Below are 27,088 nucleotides of genomic sequence, written 5' to 3'. Positions count from 1 at the left end.
CGGAATCAGACTCAAGAGCTGGACTCTTCAGAGATGTATATCTGTGGAGACTGGGAACTGAACAAGGAGATTCTTGCTACACTTGAAAGTTTATAGCTTTCACTTAGTTTTCTTAAGTTTGTTGGGGGGAGGGAGTGTTATGCCTGGACTTAAAATACAGATTATTGATCCCTGTCATGTTCTGACTATGCTAGGCATTGATCATTAATACTCTGACCAAACTGGCAAGCATCATCTTATTCTCCTTCAAATTCTTCCTTCTCACCATTTGCCATCAAAGGCAAGGTGAACTGAGACTTCAGGTTATTATGCAAAACATACTCTTTTCAGTATTTCCTTCTATTGTACTCTGCCTGTTAGTTGTCATTTTCCTGTTACCTTTTCATACATCCAGATTATAAATTTAAGGCAATAAGCCACAAATGTTTTTTTTTCTGATGTTGCAAGGGGAAAGTCTAAACTACTGTACTATGAAAAGGTAACCGGTAAGTACCGAGGATATGTTGATGCCTGACTGAACTTGAGCCTTTAGGTGCTGCATGCATGAAAATCAGTGTGGGCACCTGGCCACTTCAACATCTTGGAAGTACTGCTTTGTATAGCACCTTGTGCTCACTTGCTGAGAAGCAGAAATAACATGAACAAGTGGTATAATCACCTGATAAGGAAGGAGAAGGGAAAAAGGTTGAAAATGCATTAGCAGTAGTTTTCACTTATATCACATAATGAAGCCATTATTCTCTCTTTAAAGAGAGCTCAGATTTGACTTGAGTCACTTGTGATTTGCCGTGCCAGGCTCTGTTGTACAGATGGCTGCTTGTTTGATTTCTGATCTATTAAACAATAGCTAACATGCAAACAGGACAAATAGCATTTAGAAGAGGATGCTCAGAACAAGAGAGGTGCTGAAGATAATGCTGTGGGGAAGAAAAGTGTAAATGGAAGGAAAAGTAGATATGAAAGGCAGAGCAAAAAGCTATCATGGGGTTAGTCTTCATGGAACTGTTGGCTTGGGTTATAACTTGAGTGTTTCCCCAGTCTTACTTAATGCTTTATTTAAATCTTGTGCTTGAGTTAAATTTTGCTTTAAACTGGAGTTAGCTCACTTTTCTGGGTGTAGGTTGAGTGCTACTGACATTTGGGCTAGTAATGCAGTTGGGATTCAGGCTACTCTTTGCTGCTAATCCAATCACTGTGTGGCTCAGGTGGTGTTTTGCAGCATGACAGCTCTCACTTGCCTAACTCAAGGAGTTAATAAGTTAATGCTGCACTGAAGACAAGCTCATACTGTGAGATGTATGCAAAAGAAATAGTGTTGAAAAGAGAATAGGAATATAAGTGATGGGAGGGATCACTTGATAACTACATGTTCTGTTCATTCCCTTTGGCTACGTCTAGACTACAGGGGTTTTTTTTTAAAAAAAAGGCCTTTTTTAAAAAAAAACTTCACCTGCGTCTAGACTGCTGCTGCGTTCTTTCGAAATTAAATCGAAAGAACGTGGAGATTTTTTTGACAGTGGTAAACCTCATTTTACGAAAGAGAATGCCTTTTTTCGAAAGAGTGCATCCAGATTGCCTGAGTGCTCTTTCAAAAAAGTGGATCACTTTTTCAAAAAAAAAGTTGTGGCTGCCTAGACGGTCTTTCGAAAGATTATTTTGAAAAAGATTCTTTCGAAATAGGCTTGTAGTCTAGATATACCCTCTGGGGTACCTGGCATTGGCCACTGTGAGAAGATAGGATATTAGGCTAGATGGACCTTTGATCTGACCCAGTATGGCTGTTCTTATGTTCTTAATAGAATTAGGATCCTGAAACATCTCTAAGTGTCGGTAATTTAATCTGAATGCATCCACAACACCCCCTCCTCCCCTATATTAAAAATAATTTCATGCTCAGAGTTAAGATTTTAAACCTATGCAATTAAACTTTCTTCCTCTTGCACTTGTTTTTATTTATATATTTTTACCTTTTTTATATTTAATACCCGATAAATGCTGGAGGTGAAGCAGGTTTTGGGGGTGTAGAGGCTGACAGCTTGCAACCCCACATGTACTAAACTTGCAACCTCCTGAGGGGGTCATGCCCCCCCATTTTGAGAACCCCTATGTTAGACAATCATAGCACCATTGAGCAGGATGACTTTTTTGAATGTTGACACTGTTTGCAGAGACAAATCTTGATATACCAATCCTTGCCATTATCACCTCAGATTGTCTAGTTTATTGCACATGTCCCAGTGGGGGGAAAAGTGGCCCTTTTACATAGAGATTCCCCTACCATTCCACTTATACTTGGCAACCAGGTTTTGTTGAGACTGTTCAAAGCTGAATGAATGAAGTGGTGGCCACAGATCATGATTGTGAGGCACATTGGTGGAACAGTGTAAAGAAATTTGGGTGTACAGGTTGGACCTCCCTCATCCAGCACCCTTAGGACCTGATGGGTCCCGAACAACGGGATTTGCCAAACAAGGGAATGACTCGCCCAACATGGCTCGTGCTGCCCCCAGCTAGGACTACAGCTGGGCCCCACTGCCATGGCTCCCCAGGCTTGAACTCTGTGGCTGCTACAGCTTCTGGAGTAACCCAAGCTCTGCAGCTGCTACCAGAACTCCCTGCTGCACCCCCTCAACACGGGGCTCCTGGCTGAGTCACATCCCCTACCTCTCTCCTGCCCTGCGGCCTGACCTCCTTATACCGGGACTGAGTCCCGGTTAAGGGAGGTACAACCTGTATTAGAGAGCTTTACTCCCAGGCACTTCTACCAGCGCTAAGTTAAAATACACATTTCTAAAAATAAGTGACTACAAATTAAAATTTTAAAAATACTTTTGGAGTGTTGATGGTGTTTTGGAGTTGCTTGCTTGTTTAAGTCTAATGAAAACTTGTCGAGACTGTTTTTAAGAGGAATTTGTACTTGTGAGAAAAATTAATGTCTCTGGTTCCTTCATTATTAGGGAGTCTTGACCTCAAATGCCTTACATATGGGAGGGTGGGAGGGAAAGAGAAGAGGATAATCTTGGGTAGTAGTTTATAATGGCTAAAATATGTGTAGAATACTGTTGATAGGTGCCATCAAAAAAATTGTAGGATAATTTATGTAAAAGTTAAACAGTCACCTTTGTGTTATTAAAAATTACCATATAGGGAATACATTATTTAATTGGCTTTTTTATATACGTATAAAAGTTCTTATCCTGTCTTCTGTATGGCTTAGTCAAACTTTTAAAAATACATGCCAATATCTTATCCAAATTCAGCAACCTAAACGAGTCATCAGCCACTAAACGAATGTTAACTGACCAGAAGAAATCAGTCTAAAAGAGAATTCACAAACATACCTGACATCAGTAACTGCTTTTCCTCACGTTGCCTAGAAAAGCCCATGCAAATAAATTGGATAGGATCTTAAATGTACCCATTGGAAACGCATGAATGTGGGAATATGTGGTTACGCCACAAATATTCCTCTTTCAACATTAAAACAGCAATTCTGTCTTGTGGAGAGAGACAAAAATACCATCTTACGAGTTTTGACACGATTTATTTTAAAAATGCATATCTGTTTACAGAAGGTAGAGTTCATGACTGACACTTATGTAGTCCTATTTTTCCAGCTTTTCTCAAATGTTGATTTCAGCTTCATATAAGTTAAACGGAGTATAAGAATAGATCTTATGGAAAATACGTCTCATTAAAGATGCATCTTAAATGTTGTTTTGAAACCAAAGGCAACAGTTAATTTCATTTGCATTGTAAATCAACAAGTTATGTCCAAGTGCTAGAAGTACTGAAGTATTTGCTTATCTTTAACTCCATCCTCAAAATTGTATTTCAGTTGAAATTACAACTCATTTCATGCAAGCAGTGTTCTATTACAAAACTCAGGAGACTGTTTACAATCTATTTTAGAGTCTTGAGGTAAAAATCAGGAAGTCATAAGGATATTTAACCTATTTGTACTAGGGTTGAATCTGATCTGCAGCATTCATTTCCCTCCTGTATTAATTTGAAATCTCTTGATGTACCGCCTATAAATCATCACACCCTTTCTGTGTCTCTGAGAGATGAGGATATATATCATCTCAGTATCATGCCTTCGAAACATCTAAGCCTTTTTTGGATCATTTTCACTGGTGCAGCAAGAGCTGCATATCTGCCTTTACTCAGATAAGTCTGCTGTAGCCAGTTACGTTATGCCTCTTTCTCGTTAGCCCTTGTGTGGCTAGATTTTGTTTTCTCTGTTCACTGCTTTGAGTTGGATTAATATTGTTGGCATGACTAATGCCGCAATGTATAAAATTAGTTTTGATTTTTAAATCTTTAGTGTATTTACTAAAACTGAAATGTACCCTGTTTTATGCTTTGCCAACTGGTCAGAGTATCATGTTGCAATATGTGATATTGCTGTTTATATGTAATAACCCTGGAAGATGTAATAGAATACATAGGTAGGATTTAAGAAGGCTTTTGTTTGGTGCTGTAGTGAGGTATTAATTCAAGACATGGCAGCAGCTGTTGGGGACAATTTAGAGTTGCTGAGTAAGTACTGTAATTAGTATTTATCCTGGATATCACATGGGATTACACATTTTGAGGTGAATGTTCCAGGGCGCAACCTTAGGGAGGATTATTACCATAACAAAATGAGTTGCCATGGAGAAATGTTCTTATTCCTTTACTTTGCATTCTGTTGTACTCAGTTAAAGGAAAGCCATTGACAATGCTGTTTCTTTCAGGAAATATATCAAATGTAATATTTCACCCTTAACTATAAACTTTAAATCCGTTAACTATGATAACTGTTGCTAGAAATGAGTCTAAGTTTTAAACATATTGGTTTCGTGGTGGTAGTTCTTGAGATTGCCTCTTGGTTCCTAAAAGAATCCAAATGGCCGTCTTGCTCTGTGCTCATTACTTTGAGTAGGGGTTTCCATGGAGGGAAGATTGGGAGTATTATACACATTAAGGATGTAAGTGATGAGGACTTATCAGGTAGTAGAGATGCTACTTGACTAGTTGCGCTTTCTCCCCTTCTTGCTTCTGTATCCGAGGCAGCAAGGTGGGGAGCTGGCTTAAAAGCTGGTTTCCCCCACACACATACAGCACCGTCTCCATGAGGGCCAGGGGAGGCAGAGGCATAACAAAGGAAACTACGTGAGCCAGGACTGAGCAGTCGTGGCTCAGGCCGGGTCCGAGACGCTTCAGCTCTGCTTTTTAAATGTAGTAAGAACCTAGCACTATTTAACATCTCTAATACACATAACTCATAAAAAGGGTGCCTCCCTGTTAATTGTGTGCAGAGATATAGGGCTCGGTTGTTTTTTCTTCAGCCTCGAATATTTTTTGCCCTGCATTTGCTTTCCCATTTGCAGTTGCTTCATTCTATCAGGAAGAACCGGGTAATTAGTTTGTGTAAAATTACACCTAAGGATGTTAAATATTGGTTAATTGAATAGTTGATTAACCTCATGAATTCTTACTGGTTACTCCACTATTCTATAGTCCCTGGGGCTGGTGTGGGCAGCCAGTGCGCTCCGGCCCCACTCCCAAGGAGCCCCCTGCGGCCCCGTGCTGCTGCCTCTGTATCAGAGGCAGACACGTGGGGTGCCAGGCAAAAGCTGGTCTACAAGGTGAGCCAGTTTAAAAAACAGTTCCCCTCATGGACTGCCAGCCTATTGCCCCGTGCTAATACAGAGGCAGTGTGAGGTGGCAGGAGCCCCTGTCTGAGGGTGGGGGAGGCTGAGCTCCTGAGGCTGAGCCAGGCTGCAAGGGGCAGGGGATGCATGTAGTCTATCACATTAACCTATAAACTTTTGCTTATCGGTTAATCGGCTATACTATTGCATCCCTAGATGACAACACAGTAGAGGAAACACATGCAAAATGACGGGAATGGAAATCTGACCAGAGATTTCAGGTATTAAATAAAAAAATGAGCCCAGTTGATGACACTCTTATTGGTAGTAATTGTCTCTCTCAAAACGCTTTTTTTACAGTTGCTGCAGCCCAAGCAATAGCAGAAGAAAGAAGAAACCAAAGTGGTATTAGTCCAGTTCCAGTCCAAACAGCAATAAACATAAAGACTGCAACTAAACCAGGTGCAATTTCTGGCTACTTTTGATCTTGAAAGTGTTCTTAACTCGCCAGTGGGAGTTGAAAGGGTTGGATAGAATTTTTCTGAAGTAGCTTTGCTCTCTCCTTTTAGAGAATGCAGAGTTGGGCAGCTGGTCCAGTACCTTTTAGGAAACCACTCAGGCTTCCATTCTTGCTTTTTCCGGGATTTAATTAGTGCAGCTTGCCCACACTACATAAGGCAGAATAGTGAAGACAAATTAATTTTTGTGATCTGTACTCTGCTCTTGTGGCCAGTTTGCCTCCAGGTGCAATTAAGGATTTTGGTACTGTCTACAAATGGTCTGGGCTCCACTTAACTAAAAGCCCACTCTTCCCTAGGCTTTTAACATGTGCTTTTTATAATTGTAGGACTTCAACTAATTGTATCCACTATAATCTTTGTGGAAGCCAGAGACAAGTTAGTCCTGGTCATAGCCTCTCTCCTCTGGATTTTACACCTGCCAGAAATAAGGGCTATGGTTAAAGCATAATGCAAGGCCTTCTTTGTTGTTTAGGCTTTCTATTTAATCTTACCTCCGGTATTTGTTTTTCCTATTAAGACTGTTGAATTTGTTATAGGGTTGGGAGTTGGGTTTCCAGAGTAAATGCTTCATGTATGGGGGGAAAGATTGTTAGTACTACACGATACCATGGTAAATGGGTACCCAATAACTTGACGCTCTTTAATCCAGCAACCCTGGGAAACAGGCTTTGCTGGATTAAAAATTCTGTTGGGCCAGTGAGAGTTGAGTGGGGGTAGGGCTCTGCCTTTCCCAACCACCACCCACTACCACTATGGGAGTGGCAGGGAAAAACCTCTGGTAGAGCGAGTTGCAGTGCTGCTGTTCCAGCTGAGGGAAGAAAGAGAGCATTGTCGCTTCCACCTCTGCCTTTCAGCATCCGTATCACAGGTGTTCCTGAATTAAAGAACAGTATGGAGATTATAGTGTAGTCTAACTTTAAAGCATTTTTTTTAAACCTGTGTTCTAAATAACTGATTACAAATCCCCCCCCTTTTTTTTTCTTTTTTGACAGTGATAGATGGTTCCACTCTGAGAACAGAAGAGAGACAAAGACTAGCCCGGGAGCGAAGAGAAGAGCGGGAAAAGCAAAATGGTATATTCTTGTTCAACCATATTTAAAATAAAATGTATTAATGCTTATGGGTAAGAGTTACATACAGTGCCACACATGAGTTCTTTCCCAAAGCCGCCTTGTCCTCATTTATACTGGCACTCTTCTTAAAGTTCCGCTTCCAGCCTATGTGGGATAGATTACATATTGGTAATGTTAGTCACCAATCTTTTCAAGTACCCAGGGATGCAACATTTCAATTAACTGGCTAATTGAACAATTGATGCAATTTGTGTCAACTGTTTGATTAGTCCAGGGGTGGGCAAAAGGGCCTCTGTGGACCGGATTCAGTCCGCCAAGTGGGTGGATCTGGCCTGCGGAGGCCCTGCTGCTCCCCCGCCCCAGGCCAATTAGGGACTGGGGGCGATGGAGTGCCCGAAGCCTTCTCCACTCTGCCCCAGCCCTGTGAGCAGCGTGCGGCACTTCAAAGCCTTAATTGGCTTGTGGGCGGAGGGGCATGCGAAGCTTCCTCCTGCCCTGCCAGGAGCACATGGTGCTTTGAAGCACCACGTGCTGCTCACAGAGCCAGAGGGAGAGTGGAGGTGGCTTCGTGCACTCCCCCGCCTCCAGGCCAATCAGAGCCTAGGGGTGGGGGAGCTGCGTGAAACTTCCTTTGCCCTGAGAGGAGCCTGCAGCACTTCAAAGTGCCATGTGCTCCTCGCAGGGCAGGAGAAGGCTTCCCACGCTCCTCAGGCCCTAATTGGCGTGGGGGCGGGGGAACATGCCAAGCCTCTTCCAGGGCATAGGTGCCTAGTGGGAAGTGGGGGCAAAGGGGCTCTCCCACCCCCAGACCAATCATGATATGTGGGTGGGATAGCTCTGCCCACCCCCATATCATGATTTTTGAAGTGTCCCCACGCAAAAATTATTGTTCACCCCTGGATTAGCTCCAGGTCTGTTACTACATTCAAAGGCGAAATCACTGCAGAGAGCCTGGAACTGCTTGAGTACCCCGCTGATCTCTTGCTTCCTGGGCATTTCAAAGCAGCAGTACCATATGGAGCCTGAGGTCAGCTGGAGACTCTATGCGGTGCTGCTTCTTTGAAACACTGTGGGGAGTCCGGCTCCAGGCGCCACACAGCATTTCAAAGTGGCAGTGTTGCATGAAGTCCAGGTCAGAGGGAGAGTCCCAGCTGACCCCAGGCTCCATGCAGTGTTTCAAAGCGGCAGGCCCTGGGTTACATCTAGTGTTGCTGCTTTGAAGCACCTCCATCTCTTCTCCCTCCCCTCCCCCCTTTCTGCTAGAGGCAGCAAGGAGAGGAAGTAACTAGTCAATTAGTGTGTCAACTATCCGATAAGCAAATGCTTATGGTTTACATCCCTAGTACCCAGTCCTAGTACTGTAACCTTCCAGTGCCATAATATTGGTGAATGTGACATTTTGAGAAAAGTATCAGGGTAGACAAGACCTTTGACAGATTTGTATATATCATTCAGACAATGTTATTAATGATCCAAGAATATTTAGCCATCTGAACTGCTTGATTGTCTTCTACATTATCTCTTTCTTCAGCTTCTAGAAAGAATAAAAGACTCCTGCATTGAGTCTTTATCAAATACATTTATACCGCACTTCGTTTTAGATAACAAAACCAGGGTTATTCAGGAAAGGTGGTATAAATGTGGGCCATTCATCTACATGTGTGGTGAAGCTCAGAGACGGACTGTGTACTAGTACAGTGACTTGTCCATTTAGTTAATTTCTTCCTGCTGGCCTCAGGCTTCTCTGCTATTCTGTTCAATTTTTAGCTAATTTGTTTTGTTACTTTTGGGCTTGCGTTTAAACTGTGCCGTCCAGAAGTATGTTGTGGAAGACTCTGAACTTATGAGAAAGTATATGTAATCTGAACTCTGTTGTGTTAGTTATCATGTTTTCTTGCCATATTTCCTCATTCATTTAGATTTTTTTTTTATTGCATGTAAATGGGTGGGAAATGTGATAGAAATCCATATTAAGTTTTCCTTTGCCCATCTTCCTACTAAGGCTTTAATAGTATGAGAACAGCAGATTTATGCATAGTATAAGGCACATTCTCTACCCTGAAAAGCTTACACATCATAAATTGTAGAACTTAAGAAAATGTTCCGCTCTGTTCTTAGAACTGGGGACAAAATGGAATAGGTGGCTGGATTCAGTTGCAAGATTACCTATACATCTGAGTTAGATCAGCTAGAGGGGTATTATGTTGCAAAAGTGGCCTAATATGCTTTTCACCTTTGTCAATTGTAATATTTGTGAATACTTGTAAAGCTTGATTTAAATTTAATTATTTAAATGTTTTAAAACACCTATAGCTGCCAAAGAAACACAAATATTTGAAAAGGAAAAAAAAGCAAAACTCCAGTATGAAAAACAGATGGAAGAAAAGCAGAGAAAGTTGAAAGAACAGAAACAGAAAGAAGAACAGAGAAGAGCTGCAGTAGAAGAAAAAAGAAAACAAAAAATAGAGGCAGAAAAGGTACTGTTCATGGTTGCTATGCAACATTGTGGAAACTGTCTAAATTATATCTTTGTCATGAAATGGTTTATTTGACAATAGCAGAAGTATGTTGATCAGTTGTTCTTTTGAAAGTTATTGGAATTCCTACTCTATTAAAAGCATCTATGTTACCTTTTTGCTATGAGGGTCAATTATTTTGTTACACAGTTAATTTGTCAGTCCTAGCTCTCCCTGTTCCAAAGGGAATGTTAGCTAGTTATCTTGATTTGTTTTAATGGTTTTTAACATACTTAAGTTTTGTGAAAATATCCCTAACATTTTACACTCTTTTGGCAAGTTTTTCTGTTTCTAGAGAACTAACATGGTTTTGAAACTTGATGTATTTTACATGTGCTTCCACTGCTTGAGTTTTCCTGTGTGACTACTAATGATGTCACCTGTTGTGCGGTTGATCAGGCTACTCTTTTTGCCTTATCTAGTTATCCTTACTACTATCTCTCTGTCACTTTGTTTTCCCTCTGACTGAACATGGACATTCTGTACTTTTAGAAGCATCATCTATCCTACAATGGCTGCACCTACATTTTGTGCCATTTTCAGTTGCCCAGTGTTCCTCTTGAGTGTGTGTTGCATGCAATTCTTCCACTTGAAAGTTGTTACACCAGGAGTGGAAGGTAATTTTTGGTTGGGGGCCACTCCAAAGTTTTGGTAAATGGTCAAGGGGCCACACTTTTCTGTGGAGGGGATGCAGGGTCAAGATTGGGTGCATGGGGTTAGGGATTGGGGTTCAGGAGATGGTGTGGGGTCTGAGAGGGTGTTTGGGTGGAGGGAGGGGGTTGTGACCTGCATCAGGGTATTGGGGTGTAGGCTCAGGAAGGGTGTTTAGGTGTAGGGGAGGATTCTAGCCTCGGGGAGGAGTGCAGGGGCTCAGAGGGAGTTGTCACCAGGTGAAGAGGGCTTGGATGGTGATCAGGGGAGGGAGTTGAGGTGCAGGAAGGGTTGGGGTGCCAGAGGCTGGCTGGGAGGAGTTTAAGTATCTCCTGGTCAGTAGGCTGCAGCCCCTTCAAGTTAGGCTGTGCTCCCTGCCTGCTGCAAGCCCCAACCCGCTTAAAAATATAGGCTGCTCCCTCCAGGTGGCTCTCAACTCTGGGTCGGGGAAGAGGCTTTCACTGCTCCAGTCTCTCAGGCCAATCTCGCAGCTCAGATTGGCTTGCTGTTTCCAGCTAATAGGAGCTGAGAGAGATTGGCTGAGGTCAGTTCTTATTGGCCAGTTGTTTCTGGCCAATAGGAGTTGAGGATTGGGCTGGGGGTGGGGAGATTGCATGTAGCCTACGCCTCCCTGCAGACCAAAGAGCCCCAGGGACTGTGTTTTAAATGGCAGCAACTGCGTGTGCCTGAGGGTTCCGGCAGGGTGGTCTGCAGGCCAGATCTGGTGGCTTGATGGGCCAGATCTGGCCCCCGGGCCGTATTTTGCCCAGCCCTGTGTTACACTCTTGTTGTTTGAGATAATTAAGTCCCAGGTGTTTCAGTTTAGCAGCTAAAGAAATAACTTACATTGCTGAAAAACAAGCAAAAATGTTTGGCATCTGCTGTTGGAGGTTGGTCCAGGATGGAATTGCCATCTAATAGAACTACATCTCTTGGAACAAAAAAGCGCTGTTTTTACCTTCATTTTCTCCAAAGAAAGTTTATCCTGAAGGTGACACCAGTGTCTATTTGTGAAACCATTTATTTGAATTGTCAGGGAATCCAATCCCTGACAAATCAGCCTCTAATTGATATTAATCTGAACTTTACTAGATCTTTTCCTTAGAAGATAATCAGATGTAGACCTCTACATACCCAGAAGCTAGCACATGGGCAAGAGTCTTTTTTTAGTTTTGCCTAATGACTAGTCTAACCCGAATACGCTGCATTGTCAACAAGAGCTGGATAATGAGAAATGTGATTTTAAAAAACCCTTTATTTTTAATATAAACTGTTGATTATTTACCAATAACACATCTTCTTCCACTCCAAAATTTACCAAGCACAATGGATGATAAAAGCAGCAAACCATATTTTTTCATTCTTTGTTTCATGCTTGAGGCAAATCATTTCTGGTTAATAATTTACCACAGGAGACTTAAAACAGGTAATTTAAGAAAGGAATCACCATACTGAGAACAAGTGCAAGATTTAATGGCACCTGCCTGAGACTAATCATAAAAGCCTCATTGTTAAGATTAAAGAATTTATTGTTTAATGTCAATAATTAAGACTTAAGTGAATTATTAGCTATGTGATATAGATATATAGATAGATAGATATAGGTTGTGTGTCTGATAATACTTAGACTGTAATCTTTTTGAGATGGTACAGGGGAGCTTTAATCCCTGATTGGGACCGTTTTAAATTCTGCTGCAATACAAATAATTAAAAAAAAATCCCAGTAGCAATGTGTTCTATAGATCTTTGTCCAGATACTTTGGGCATTTACATCTTAGTTCTGTCCAAGATTTCAGAAGAAGGGTCCTAGACTGTATCAGAAGTCTGTAAAATAAACCCGGCTGGAGTTAGCCCCTTCTCTTCTTTAGAGGAAGATAATCTGCAATCATTCCAAAGACTATTTTCCTGGAAAGCCCTTCCTGGCAAATAAGATCTCCCTATTCATGGGTTGAGGCATCTTGATCCTTTCCTTCCAAGTTCTTTTGTCACCAAAGAAATTCCAAACTTTATCCAGAGAGATTTTAGTCTGCATTGTGAAATTCATATTGAGGTCAGTAGGCTTCCACGTTCCCTTAAGGGAGAGAATTGTTTGGGTAACTTGTCCCTTGGTATCTTTTAATGTATCGATGACAAATACTGATTCTTTACTGTTTCAGCAAAATGAACCTATTGTTGATCTTCACAGCTAGGTAGTCCCATATGCTTATAAACCTTGAGTATATTGGAAAAGGAGGTCTATTAAAAGTAAACTGTGTAATCCTTTTTATATGGTAGGACTGGAGTTCAATTTTCTGGGTTTTGGTTTCCCTCTCCACTGGATGACATAAACACCTGTGATAGAGGGAGAGCTGTACTTCTGTGCTGTTCCAGATGTTAGTAATGTCAGCACTTATTGTTGAAGTCCAGTGTTTACAAGTTAAAACAGACTTTCAGCTTGTCATAGTTTTTTCTTTTAAGTTTTAACTTCTTTTGAATCCCATCCTACTTCCATTGAAGCTGATGGCAAAAATCCTTCATGTTTAGAGAAGTTTGTATAGTACTTGAAAAATCTGCATTAACAAATATTACACTATCTTTTCAAACAGATTTAAAAAATATTTTATTCATATTTCAGTAAGTAGCAGTATTTTCTGTCAGCAGCTGGGCCATGGAGTTCATGGAGTTCTCTTCTTATAAGAGAACTATTTTTCTTTTAAAAAAAATCCTTAACCAACATTCAGCATCCAATGGAATGTTAATTAAAAGTCGTCTTTCACAGAGAAGGATGTCTCTACTAATTTACTTCATATATTTAAGATTGTTTAATATATGGATGCTTGAAAATAATTCTAACTTATTTCAGGAGAATTCTGGAGTTTTGTACCTTAGTGGCTTCTTTGAAAGCTAGAATTTACCATTTAAACACTTGAGATTTTTATAATCCTTCCTCCCACTTTATATGTTTAAGTCTCTGATAATCAAGACACCTGTGGATAAGTGGTGGCATTTTGTATAATCTCTCTGAACTGATACCTAGTGACTACAGCAGATCCTTGATTAAATGCACTTAGACTATTAGAGTTAACAATTCAAACTTTTTTCACACATCTCTGTGTAAAAACATTCAAAATGTCTGGAGCAGAAGAATACAAGGCAAGAGGAAAAGCATATTTGCTAGTCTAACAAATATGGATATTCACAATAGGATATACCCAGTTATTAGTTTAAATAAGAAAATATTATATGTTGCTTGTTAGAGGAATATTTGTGCACTATATTTGTGCTTAATTTGGAGTCATCAGTCTTTTTGCATATTTGTTTTAGAATTAAACACATGGTGCAGGGAAAACAGATGTTTTTGCTAGAATTCAGACTTTTCAAGGAAGAAAGATTTTGTGTTGAACGTAGTTGTGCTTAATAATGGTTATATAGCCTTACAGTGATATTATTTGATAATAGGAGCGCTATGAAGCAGTTGTGCATCGTACCTTGGAGCGGAGCCAACGGATGGAAACACGACAGAAGAGGTGGTCATGGGGAGGGTCTGTAACATCAGATTCAGACAGCAAGACTGGTAAGTGTAGCTAAAATTGAGTGTATTACATTGATTTATGATATATTCAAGATACCCTGAAGACTAAATAAGTAGCATTTACAATGTTTTAACTATTTCTATTTAATACCATTATTGTGTAATGAATGTGCATCTGATATGTAAAATGCCTTCAAAATGCATCCTTTAATAGACATGTTTTGAATACTAATTGATGTTCTGTGTTTTAAGTAATAGTTAAACGGGTAAGATAGCACAGGGGTTAAAGCTGAAGCTTTTCAGCTATGTGATCTGTGTTGAATCCCACCTTAAATTACATATTTTAAATGTAGTTGGTCTTAAAACGTTTCTTATAAAACCATCATATAATTTGATGTAATTAGTAGCTTTTGCTTATTAGAAGCTGAATAGTGGAACAGTGGAGTAGGATGAGCTGCCTCCTTAATGTTTTATCTATAATGTATAAGGGAAAAAGCTGCATGATCATGGGGAACGTGGGTTCGACTGACATATACTGGAGGTCTCCCGCTGGCCATACTAAAACATCCTTGGAATTCTAAACACTACATGAAAACTTCCTAACTCAAAAGTGTTTTGGCCAACACGAGGGAATTCTTTAAGACTTTGTCCTGCAGATGAAGATGAACTAATCACAGAACTAAAAATTAATGGCAGTTTAGGTACAAATGTTCATGACTAGGTCTCATTTATAATGTACAAGCATAATGAAGTCCACACTAGAAGTATATATACTTGGTCCCTTATTAGGTCAGGTTTCACAAAGCCTGATGATAATTGAGCTAGGTCAGCTAGGAAGAAGACATTGATTTGCAAACTGTGAAGGATAACTGAGATTAATTTAAGAACACACAAAAGCCAGAATCCCATAATTGAGGAAGATGGTTATGCTGGTTAACCAATCCAGTTTAGAAGAGAAGTGAAGATGGATTTTAAATTTAAAAATATAACACATGGAAGAAAGGTGAAATTGATAGTAATGCATATAAATCAAAAGTTAGGAATTGTAGAAAATTGAAAAGGGAAGCAAAGAAACACTGAGAAATCTATGGACAGCAGAGTGAATGATAATAAAGAGTTAAGTATATTATGAACAAAATGAATCCAGAGAAAACAAACTGGTAGACTTATCAATAATAATTCCAAAAAGGCAGAAGTGTTAAATATTTATTTTATACTTGGAGGAGTGATAAATAATGAAGACTAGTCACTTGATTTAGAGGACTCTGAATTGCTTTGTAAGTTGGATGTAAGCGAACAATATGTGTTTTTAATGTGGCTAATGAACAAGAGTTAGGTAATTTCTATGAGATGGAAGACTTGGCAAGCAGTGACGCTGAAAAAGATTTTGGGGGTTATGGTGAGTAATCAGTTGAACGAGAGAGCTCCTAGTGTGGTGGTATGTGCTAAAGAGCTAATGCGGTCCTCACATGCATAAATAGGAGTCTTGGGTAGGTGTAGAGAAGTGTGACTGCTGTTAGCATACTGTGTCCAGTTCTGGGGCCCACAATTCAAAAGGATATTCATAAATTGGAGAAGGTTCAGAGAAGACCCATAAGAATAATTAAAGGGCTAGAAAACAAGCATTGTAGTGATACTAAGTTCCTTGAGTCTCTCTTTTGCTTAATAAAGAGAGACTAAGGGCTGGTTGCTTTAAGTTCTATTTGGGAAGCAAATACAGGCAGTCCCCGGGTTACGTACAAGATAGGGACTATAGGTTTGTTCTTAAGTTGAATTTGTATGTAAGTCGGAACTGGTACATATTGTAGGGGAAACTCTAGCCAAACATTTCTCCAGAGCTCAGTTTTATTCTCCCACACCTCATTTCCCTCAGTCCTTTATTCTCAAGCTGAGGTGTCTGCTGAGAAAAGCCACTTCGCGTCTCCCTGGTCTGCTGGGGGGGGAGGGGGGGCGCTAGATTCGCGTCTCCCTGGTCTGCTGGGGAGAAGCAGCTAGTGCGAAGTTGCCTCACCCCGTTTGTAAGTAGGGATCCGATGTAAGTCGGATCCATGTAACCCCGGGGACTGCCTGTATTTAATAATAAGCTCTTCAGCCTATCAGGAAAAGGTGTAATACAATTAAATGACAGGAAGTTAAAGCTAGACACATTCAGAATGAAAATAAGGGAAGCTTTTTACACAGTGAGAGTGGTTAACCATTGAAATTTACCAAGGATTGTGGTCAGTTCTCCATTACTGTTTAATTTAGGATTGGATGTTTGTCTGAAAGCTGCTCTAAGAATTATCTTGGGGAAGTCCTGTGGCCCTGTGGTGTACAGGATACCAGGCTAATTGATTGTAATGGTCCCTTCTGGCCTTGGACTCTGACTGAAATGCCTTGGAAATAAGGAGATCTGAAAGGTGGCATTTACGGTGTGTGGCTGTAAGCATGGTTGGGTCCTCACTTTCCTGAGCAATAAAAATATTTTAAGGGAAAATGAAACTTGTTGTAATCAGTTATTAATAATTTCTCAAGTTCCAGCTGGAAGGAGGGACAGTATGTATGTGAGTCGATAGAAATTTAAAAGTAACTGAGCAGAAATAAAAAATATACCCGAGTTCACTTTTGTTTCCTCACTCTGTTGTTGGAATTGTGTCAAAAATAATGAAGGTGGAACTAATTGAGGTGTAGGCTGTCAAGCTATATCTAGAGCATAAGTCTTATAATTAAGGCAATTATTTCAACATACAGTTTATAAGTATTCTCTCCACCTTCCCCGTTTCTTTGTTGTTGAATTAAATCACAAGGCTGGATAGCACTTAATCTTATCTTACAAATCTTGTTCTTCTACAGAGCCACAGACTGCAGATGAAGGTGGAGCTGGTAGTATTGAATACCAAAATGACCTTTTGCTTTTTTTTTTTTTAACACTAACCACTAACCTTTTGAACAGGAATTCTCACTGTCACTGATTGGAGTTAAAGGGAGTTACTTTTATGTAGCTCTATTACTAGATCTAGGCCAGCAAGGGCTCAGAGCACTGCAGAAGCAGCACGTTTGGTCCTCTGTGGATGAAGTGCCCTAAATCTTTAACAATCTGTCCCAGCCCATGAAGGTGGGACTTTCCATTGATGAGATCATAAGGAAATCTGTAACAAGATATTATCCGCAGTTCATTGCCTCGATAACGAGGCTATAAAGCATTGAGAAAATGGGGGATCTTTCTGGCTCTGGGTATATGTCAAATGTATATTGATACAGGACTCTGTAAACCAGAATTTTGTAAATAGTGATGTTACTTTGTAAACAGTATAAATAGTAGCTGGAGAAACTCTCCAGCACAAATTGGTATGTTTCACAAATTATACTTTTCATGATGTATAACAGACAAATATTTTGGGGAGCCTATTCCTTTAACTACATATAATTTCTATTGAAAGATTTTGCAAAAAATGAGTGATCGTTATTCCAGTGAGAGACAGTGATGCCACTTTTAAAATTCCTTTGACTTACTAGCATCTTCTTTGGAAGACGTTGAAATACAGTCACAGACTAATTTATAAACCGTTCAAATGGTTTCTAAGGCCAGCTGTACAGCTGAATGCTTTGGTAACTTATTACAGCCCAAAAAGCACTTTAATGTGTACACTGTTTATACCATCCAAACTAATTTTTGTTGGTAAAGTTTATTCCAGCAAAATAATTGCCTGATATAACTCCATCTACATTAGACGTTCTTGCCGGCACAGCAACATCTGTCAGAGCAGGGACCATGAATCTTCATGCCCCGGATCAACATAGCTATGTTGTCCAAAGTTTCTAGTGTAGACCTGGCTGAAGTGCAATGAAGGAAATTTTAACTTTTGTAAATAAGGGCTAAAATGCAGCCCCTTTGTGAGACCCAGCTAAGTCTATGAGCACTGAAGTCTGTGCATGCTTGTAGTGTTACTAATCTAGTCCAGCTGTTTAATAATGCTGACATTATGAGGCTTGAAAACTCAGTGTAAATTTAATTGAGCATGATTTAACTGCCACAGCTTATTTTGGCAACCATAGCAGAAGTGCACATTGTTCCCTCTTCTCCTGCTTCCCTCAGCGTGAATTGGCAGTCTTCTCCAAAATGAACCAGTTTGACTGGATTGGTTCGCATCTCTTAAACATGGGAGCCTGAGTATGTATTCCAGCTGTTTCCCACTATCTAGACTAATTTCTCTTGCGAGCCAGATTAGGATATCAAATTTTGTCCTATTTCTGAATGTCGTATTTATCTCTGCTCTTTTGTTTTCCCCATTGCTAAATGACAGCAAAAAACAATATGTGCTCTTTATTGGTCATCGTTATACAGCTTCAATTTTATTTTACACTAATAAACCTTTTCTTCTATCTTGTTTCTGAAGGACATAAGTCTTGACCATATTTCACCTCTCATTCTTGATGTAACTATCCAGGTCCCTCAAAAATTGAGGTCCAGGCCTCATATTTCTGATGTAACATAACAAACATGGATGCTGTGTGTATACATCTTCAAGTTTCATTAAGGAGTGCATGCCCTTTTTTTGTTCCCCTTTACGGATTTTGAATAAGACTGTTCTGTCCAGCAGTCTAAACCAATTTTAATCTGAAGTCTCTCTAAGCAGCTTAATTTCATCTTGGGCTGTTTGTTTTTGGTTGGGTTTGGTTTTTGGTTAAACTATTTTGTCTGGAAACAGCAAGCAATAAAGGTAAAGCAGACATTACAGCACTGGTGCTAGAAGATTCAATTCACACTGATGCAAGATTGGACAGCCATATACCTGCTATCCATTTTTTGCTCTCTAAAGATAAAATTCTGTGAATTAATTTTTTTAAGATCACTTGAGAAAATTGAAACAAATGATTGCACTCCTGTCATGTTCAGTTCTCTAAGTCTTCCTGTGCTTAATGAGCAAGGAGATAGGCTTTCTACAGTTCTACTCTGCTGAAATCAGTTAACTTCACATCAGAACTCAAAATTTAGATGCAGAGAGAAATAGATAATGAATGCTTATCCAGAACTGTGTGCAATCACCCCCATTAGTTTTTGTATCCATAAACTAATCTTGAGATTCAGTTTTCAGATTTAGCCACCTCACCCAAGCAGGATTGTATAAAATCTGCCCTTGTATCAGTTTCTTCCTTTTTTTCCCCTTCTCAAAGATTGCTTATCGCCTCTAACTTCAGATCTAATATAGCTGTGGAGTATAAATAATATGCCCCTTTAATCTGCTACCTACACTACATCAAATTGATTTGTATAAAAATCGTTTTGTTCCTCTTTTGTTAACATCTGTGTACCTATCAGTCCTTGGACTCCATGGTGATGGTAACTCCCCCTTTTTCAGTGTCCGAAAAATGTCTGTCATGTTGTGGTTTCTTATCACGTTATTGATTGATAGTATTTCAGTTTCTCCAACAGAAAAGTTACACAACATTTGCGATATTCTCTTCTGACTGTTCATGTGGCAGATTGAGAGAGTGGTGGTTCTGCTTTTAAATATGCTGGGAGACTAAAGCTATTCCAGATACTTCAGAAAAGCCTTTCAAGTCTAGTAATTCATGATCCAAGAAAATGTGGTCCCAGCAATCTTTCTTTCTTGGCACATTCTATCATGATCAGAACCAGTTTCATGTGACAAAGCCAGATGAATCTGTCTGAGATCAGTGAAATCACAGGTATATAAATAGTAAAGCATACTGAATCAGGTGTCACAAGAACATCCAGAAGATCCTATATACTGAAAACATACTGAGTCAAAGGACACAACAATCAACCCATTCCAGTTAATTAGAAAAAGAAACTTACTTTTATGATCAAAACAAAACTACAGTTTCAAGCATAGTAAAGTGGCTAGATGGAAAGAGCCACCAATTGATCTTGGTACTCAGGGGAACCCCCTGAGCTAACAGCTTTAGTTACAAAACAGGACAAGAAAAACACACTTAACAGCTCAGACATTAGTCTCAAATTCCCAACCAGGAGACACAACAAATCCTGACGCACTATCTAAACTTTTCCCTATTTACTGGAAAGAAAAGTGTCTCCCATCCAGGGCCGGCCTGAGCCCTTATGGTGCCTCAGGTGCATGACGCATGCACGGCCTGGCTAAGGCTGCTGGCATGCAGCCCGGGGCCCGCCCCCCCGGGGCGCTTGGCGCATGCGCTGCCCAGATCGGCCCAGCTACCGCTGCTAGCGCATGCGCCGGGCTGTGCAGGGCCCCACAGCCATGGGGGGAAGGGCACTGCTGGCCGGCGCCACAGGGCCAGCGCTGTGGGACACTGTGCGCCCCTTACAGCTGCCATCAGGCGCCCCCCATCAGTTGGCGCCCCGGCCAGCTGTCTGACTCACCTGTGCCTCAGTCTGACCCTGCTCCCATCTCCCCCCAGTCTTGGAAGAAACTGCTCTAAATCTCAAACAAAGAAACAGAGAAACTCCTCTTTACCAGTTTGAAATTCCTACCTGCATTGTCATTGGCTGACCACCTGATACCTGACATGGTACAGGAGGCATTAGTTAACCCCTTAGTCACCAGGTGCTGGTCAGCACTCCTGATTATGACAAATGGTCTCCAACCATTTTAAGCACAAGATCACTTTTTGAATTTGTCTGCCCAGGATCTAGCTCAAACCCAAATACACCTGCCTCACCCCTTGGCCGAGGCTCTGTCCTCCTCACTCTGTGAAGATGGGTTACAGGGGAGCAGGACAGAGAGATATTAGTGCCCCCCTCTGCCTCTGTCTCCCCCACCCTGTGCAACAAGCTCTGATGTTCTGGGCAGGAGCAGCAGGGCAGTGGGGAGAAGGGCAGCTGAAGTGCCTCCCAGCCAAACCGGTCAGGATCACCTGTCAGAAGCTCCAAGATCTACTGGTAGATCCTGATCAGCTAGTTAGGGATAGCTGATTAGAGCCTCACCCTTGAGTTTCATCTGCTGTATCATTGAGTAAATGTAAAGAGAGGCTCTGAGAACCTGTATACCTGCTGAACTATAAATAGCATTGCTTAGCAAAATTAATGAGTAATGTTTCTGAGGATGTGATCTCATTTATCCTCCCTTTGCATCCCAGCATAATAGCATACCCAATTTTCATGACAATTTTGAAATCTAATTTAGAGCAAGCAAAACACTCAGGTTTAATTTTATAATGTTATATATCATTTATACTTGGAGTCAGTTGACTTTTTGATTAACTGAAGTTGATGTGGGTTGTCAGACCATTGCTGTGTGCTGTCGAAAATCTCGCCTTAGTACACATCCTGTAGTAAAAAATAAGGAAAGCAAGGAAGTGATGGGAAATAACTATTCATGAAGCTAATATAAAAATTCCAAAAGTTTTTGCAGCTACCCCAGTTCTCTAGCGTCTTCCCTGATAACATAACCTCTGTGTCTACCTACAAAAAGTGTCCCAAACTTAAATTTTCATTTCTGGCATTTACTATTCAGGTGCTATACAATAGATCTTTCAGTTCATGCTGTGGGAGTGGAATGTCCTAAAAAGGAAGCTTCTCTTCATTCTCATTCTACTTTTACTTTGCTGTCATTCTGCACCTGCTTACAATATAGTCGTTGTATCAGGGAGGATAGCAATCTAGCAATTCCGGGGTTGATACAGACACGCACATAGTATACAGTATGTCATATAGGCAGGTCAATCCAGTCATGTCCCCATCTATTGGCTGCTTCTGGAGGAAACTGCCAAAGCATGTGGAGGAGCCTTTTGAAAAGGGAAAAGAAGCTCCTTCTAAGATTAATAACCCTAATTTCCCTTTAGTGTGGCCTTATTTGCTACCATTAACTAGCTTTGCTATAACATTTGATATGCTGCACATTATGCTGCGCGAAGTTTAGTTTTTTACAATTGGATTTGTGCTACTTTTAGCATGCACTACTAAGAGATACTTACCTACCTCAAAGGGTTTTGTGATTTGTGAATTGCTTGTAAAGTGCGTTGAGATCCTCAAATGGGAAATACTGTGTAAAAGAACCAGAGCAAAACCGGAAATGGCTTAGGGATGTTAGCGTGTAACCGATAAGGTGATGCTTATCAGTTAATGGTGTTGGTGAGCTGTGGCAAGGAAACCACCTACCTGCGAACAGGGCTGGCAGGGGATGGCAGCCACCCTCCCAAGGAGGTTTCGCTGCGGGCTCTGCAGTATAAAGGTTATATACGTTTTATACTGCAGAACTGGCAGCATATAACTGCTGAGATTTTCATTGGTTACATGGATACCTATTTAACCAACTTTTAAAATCCTTAAAATGGCTTTTGGGAAGAAATACTTATGCTTCCAGATTTATCCCCAAAGAAATATGTTAAAGGACACTTTTTCTGCGCTCAAGATAAATGTTAAAATAAACATTTCTTTCTGCAGCCAACAAACGTTCCACATCCACAGCAAACCTCAAACAAACAGAAGCTGTCATCAACAAACGTTTGTCATCTTCTGCCGCCCTTCTAAACTCTCCTGATCGGAGTAAGTGGTTTTGGAGGGAATTATTTGATTTTTTTGGGGGGGGGGGGCAGGGGAAGTAGATAATGAGTGTACTGTTCCTCTAGCCTACTTTTTAATTCATTTCTCGTGTGATCTCAAATGCATTTTACCCAATTTATTAATCCAGCAGACTGTGGAAGTCTTTGACGCAATCCTTGGTTATCTCTGGGTTAGTGCACAAGAGTTAATGGTAAAGTACTCTTGTCATATTTCTAGGTTTTAGTTTTATTAAAGCCAAATCTCGGTGAATGATTTATGAATTACCCATTTCGCACCAAAGGTTTTGCATGCTATAAATTACAGATTCAATATTAGATTATAGTAAACATTTTTTTTTAAAATTGCACAGAAGACATCTATTTTCCAAACTTTCGTTGAATATTCACAAGAAAAATAAATCTGCCTCTTGGAATTAAAAATCTGTAGCATGGCCCGAGCTTATGTTTTACATATTACTGAGCACCAATTCCTTGTAACATGTAGAATTGTATCATAACATGGGCAAAAAAGTGTGAGAATTCTGTTTTCTTTTTTACTTTGATCTTGGGAATTGGGGTTTCATTGACATTTTCATACTCCTGCAGTATACATATACCACTAGTTCCAGTGTAATAAACGAGTGATTTTTTTTAAACTTTTTTTTTCATTTGTGGACCCTTAACAAATTTAGAATAGTGTGTGGACCCTTTTGGCAGTCTTAGACATAGCCTGCGGTCCCCCTACAAACTCTAATGACGTACATACATTTTTTTCTGGAATGGAGCATTGCCTGTTTCCTCAATGGTGTTTATCACTACTCCAGATATTTTTTTTTTTTTTTTTGAGCAAACACTGCTGAGCCTGGGCCATAACCAACATGAAATCAAATCACTCTTTAAAAATGAGTTGCTGATATAACGCTTGCCCCAGTGTCCTCCTGTCAGTTTTGTGGTTTTACAGTCATATTTTAAAGTTTTTTTTCTTCTGTTGCTGTGTAAAATCATAGTAAAAGGGGAAATACTATCAAATGCATAAAGTAAACTGGGAAAATGGAATTTTGTCAATTTTTTTCCATTTTAGAGAACACGTTAAGTGTATCATTTAAGTACATTTTCAGACAGAGTGATTTATAAAGATACAGTTTCTGTACAAGCAATAGTTAATACCAATAATGTTATAGTTTGAAGTCTGCAGTCCTTATGAAATACATATTGCCAGGGCTCACCGAACTGCGGCGAGCCCTGCTCACCAGCTGCGCTATGCGCAGATCGCCCGAACCCGGCTCTTCCGGGTTACAATCTACTCGCTGTGGGCAAGTAGATTGTTTAATTTGTCGAGCCCTGCATATTGCAATGCCTTTTCCAGACCAAAAAACTAGGAAGGTTGCTCATCTTTTAGGGAAGAAAAGTAAAAAATGCATTCCACCACCACTAATCATGTCCTTTTATGTTTTCAAGGCTAAGAGATATCTCCCTGAATCCTCTGTGATGCAATGCTAACCTGTTTAGAGGGTAGTTGTAGTGGACTGCTTATTTCTTATTGTTTCAAAAATCATGCATAAATTGAGGAGAAAGGATAAGGGTTCTTTTTTTTTTCCCTGAAGCTTCTGCAATCTGGTACACATGTGGGTAATGTTACATGTGTGATGATCCCTGTTGAAGTCTGGAACTACGCATAATTTGTGTGTGTGTGTGTGTGTGTGTGTGTGTGTGTGTGTGTGTGTGTGTGTGTGTGTGTATAATGTGTATGTGTTTGCAGCACAGTAGCACAGAAAGAAACAATATTTAATCAGCTAACAGTCAAAGGGATAGTGTCTAAACTCCTGGCTTTCTGTGTAACACTCTGATAGAGCAAGTTCCTCCAGTATTTTGGGGGAAAATCCTATTTTATTATGTGGCTTAAGATAAATGGTGTATATTAGCATCCTATAAATGTAGGGCTCGAAGTCATCAAGTCCAGCCCCCTGCTCTGTTGCAGGACCAACTAAACTGAGGCCATCTATTACAGGTGGGGAGTTTTAAGAACAGTTTAGACAATGATGGGGACTGCACAGTCTCCTTTGGAAGCCTATTCCAGAGCTTAACTACCCTTATAGTTGGAAAGTTGCAAATGAAACCCATTACTACTTGTCCTCTCTCACCGCCCTTAACAGTTGGAAGACTGTTATAAGGTTGCCCCTTCATCTTTTCTCAGGACTAAATGTGCCCAGTTTTTTCAGTCTTTCCTTATAGGTCAGGATTTCTAAACTTGTTGTCATTTACATTGCTCTTCTGAACTCTTTCCAATTTGTCCACATCTTTCCTAATTTAAATGCCCAGAATTGGACACAGTACTCCCACTGGGGACTCACCAGTACTGAATAGGACAATTACCTCCTGTGTCCCACACACAACACTCCTATTAATACACCCCAGAATTATATTGGCCTTTTTTTTTCCAAGCTTTGTCACATTACTGTCTCGTACTCAGTTTGTGCTCCACTATAATCCCTTCCCCCGATCCTTTTCAGTAATACTACCATCTAGACCAGCGATGGGCAACCTAGACCAGTGAGTGAGCTGCATGAGTGGCCGTCCTTCATCTCAATGGGCCACAAGATTGTTGTGGCCAGAAGTTCTCCTGGGATGGGATAGTTTTGCTTACTGAGCTTGCATACTTAGAATTTGTGGAGTATGTCGATTGAAATGTAGCAGCGCTTTAGCTGCAGAGGGAGTGCACATCTCTTAGTCAATGTTGTGTGCATTCAGCACGTGCTTTTGCATGGTGCCACTTTAGTAGTACTGTAAGGGGGGGTGGAAAAACAAGCATATGGAAGCCATCAGAATCTGGCAACCCTGCACGTGGGCAATTGTAAACAAAATGTCTAATGGACCCCACAGAGAACCTGGATGTGCCACAAGCAGCCAGTGGGCTGCAGGTTGCCCACCACTGACCTAGACAGTTACTCCCTATTTTGAAGTTGTGCATTTGACTTTTCCTTCCCAAATTAAGGATCACAGCTGTTCCAGAAAATGAAAACAATAGGGGATGACTATAGCAAATTATTCAGGTATTAACACTTCCAATGAGTCCTAGGAGTGCTTGCATAATCTGGGTCAAACTGAATTCTCCAGAGACCACCAGACAAAGAAAGGACTTCTGGATAAATAGCCTGGGCCGAAACTGATTGAGGGCCTTCATTCTGGTTCTGACTCTAAGGTGAATGAACTTGTAACCAAGAGGAAGCCCAGGTGTGGACTTTGAAGGGCTACACCCTACCAAAGCTCTAGGTTGTAGTTAGGGTGAGCTCTGGCAAGCTTTTTGGTATGCATATAGGTTCTTTATGTTTTAATGTTTTCTCTGTAATGCTTTTACCTTAAGAAGAAATATGCTTACCTAGAAGGAGCAGTGTGGTGTCCTATAATTTCAGGCAGTCCACTGGTAATAGGTATCTAAATGCAGAGGAAAGCACGGATGTGTTTTTGGTTTTTTTTGGTTTTTAGGGGGCCTGGCCTGCTGCAGATATTGCAGTGTAAGGATATTGCAGTTTTTTAACCTTAAATTCTCTGATTACAAGGGAGTGAGATGCAGGGATGTGCCCAAGAGAGGTGATGACTGAGAGCCAGAAATCTTAAGTGGGTGTCCTTGCAGGACCATAGGAATTCAGGTGCAGTTGCCTTGAAACTGTCATCTGTGTATGACTAGTCAGACTCTTTCTGAGAAAATGTCCAGTGCTCACATTTATTTTCTCTTACAGCAAGAGAGATTAAATCAAGACTGCAGGTTTCTGGTTTATACCAGTCCAACAGGTCAGAGTAATTGTAAACTCTTGATCTGGTTTCCAGAGAGCAGCTACTCTTCAGGCGAATAATGCCTTTAATATGCATCTGTGACTTCTATATCCTATCATAAGTTCATAGTGATGCCCACCAGGAATGGTTATAACTTGTGTGCTGGGTGCAGCCTGACGCATTGTCATCTACGATGCTGTTTTGGGGGGGAGGGGGGAGTTTAATCTGATTTAACCTTTTCTTTTATTAGCCACCTTAACAGTATTGATGTAGAGAAAATATGAAATACAAGGTTTCAAGTTCCACTTACCGCTAGAATCCAGCTGTTAAAATACAGCAGCCATTTTCCACACTGGGATGTGCTTTCAAAGAGTACTACAGAGGAAGATCGAAGCTGCTCCTGTCAGTTTTCCAGGGTTCAAATTAGTGGGTCTAGTTAAGACAGCTAATTCAAACGGAGAGGGGCACTCCAGTTGATACTGGTATCCTACTTCCAAGAGGAGTAAGGAAGTCGAAGGGAGAGTGTTCTCCCTTCGACCTCCTACAGTGTAGACAGCATCCAAAGCAGAGTTAAGGTACTTTAGTTACACAATTTCAGCTATATTAATTGCATATCTTAATTCAACTTTGACCTGTAGTGTAGACATACCCAAAGTGGTACTATTCTATTTAATACAAATCAGATTAATTGTTTTATATCTTTGACCTGTGCATTTATGTACAACTTCTGTTTTAAGCACTCTGAAATGTTTATACTCCTGATAATATTGGCCTGATAGACATTTTTATACTCTTTGATTAACTTGTTTATACAGCCTCTTCCCAAGTTATGAACGAGTTACGGACCAAACACTTGGCCGTAACTTGGACCCCGTTGAGTTACATAGCAACCGCTCTGTTCGTAAGCGCAGGTCGTGTTTGTAACTCAGGGACTGCCTTCATG

General features: G+C 40.5%; 1 protein-coding gene across 8 annotated transcripts in view; it reads left to right on the top strand.

Annotated features, from left to right (window-relative positions):
* Positions 1-27,088, top strand: part of MAP7D3 (MAP7 domain containing 3) — a 75,457-nt gene that overhangs the window by 11,615 nt on the left and 36,754 nt on the right. For 6 of the 8 annotated variants that reach the window (XM_075941029.1, XM_075941037.1, XM_075941036.1 and 3 more), the window contains exons 2-7: positions 6,000-6,101; positions 7,153-7,233; positions 9,547-9,710; positions 13,839-13,953; positions 16,744-16,773; positions 22,277-22,378. In XM_075941029.1, the coding sequence (XP_075797144.1) occupies positions 6,000-6,101; positions 7,153-7,233; positions 9,547-9,710; positions 13,839-13,953; positions 16,744-16,773; positions 22,277-22,378 (594 nt within the window). The remainder of the gene's footprint in view (positions 1-5,999; positions 6,102-7,152; positions 7,234-9,546; positions 9,711-13,838; positions 13,954-16,743; positions 16,774-22,276; positions 22,379-27,088) is intronic. The other 2 variants (XM_075941030.1, XM_075941034.1) reach the window with 2 other exon arrangements.

Source organism: Pelodiscus sinensis, chromosome 13 (assembly GCF_049634645.1).
Source record: "Pelodiscus sinensis isolate JC-2024 chromosome 13, ASM4963464v1, whole genome shotgun sequence".
Classification (NCBI taxonomy): Eukaryota; Metazoa; Chordata; order Testudines; family Trionychidae; genus Pelodiscus; species Pelodiscus sinensis.
The sequence above is the reverse complement of the archived record's forward strand: the minus strand, read 5'-3'. Positions and strand labels throughout refer to the sequence as shown.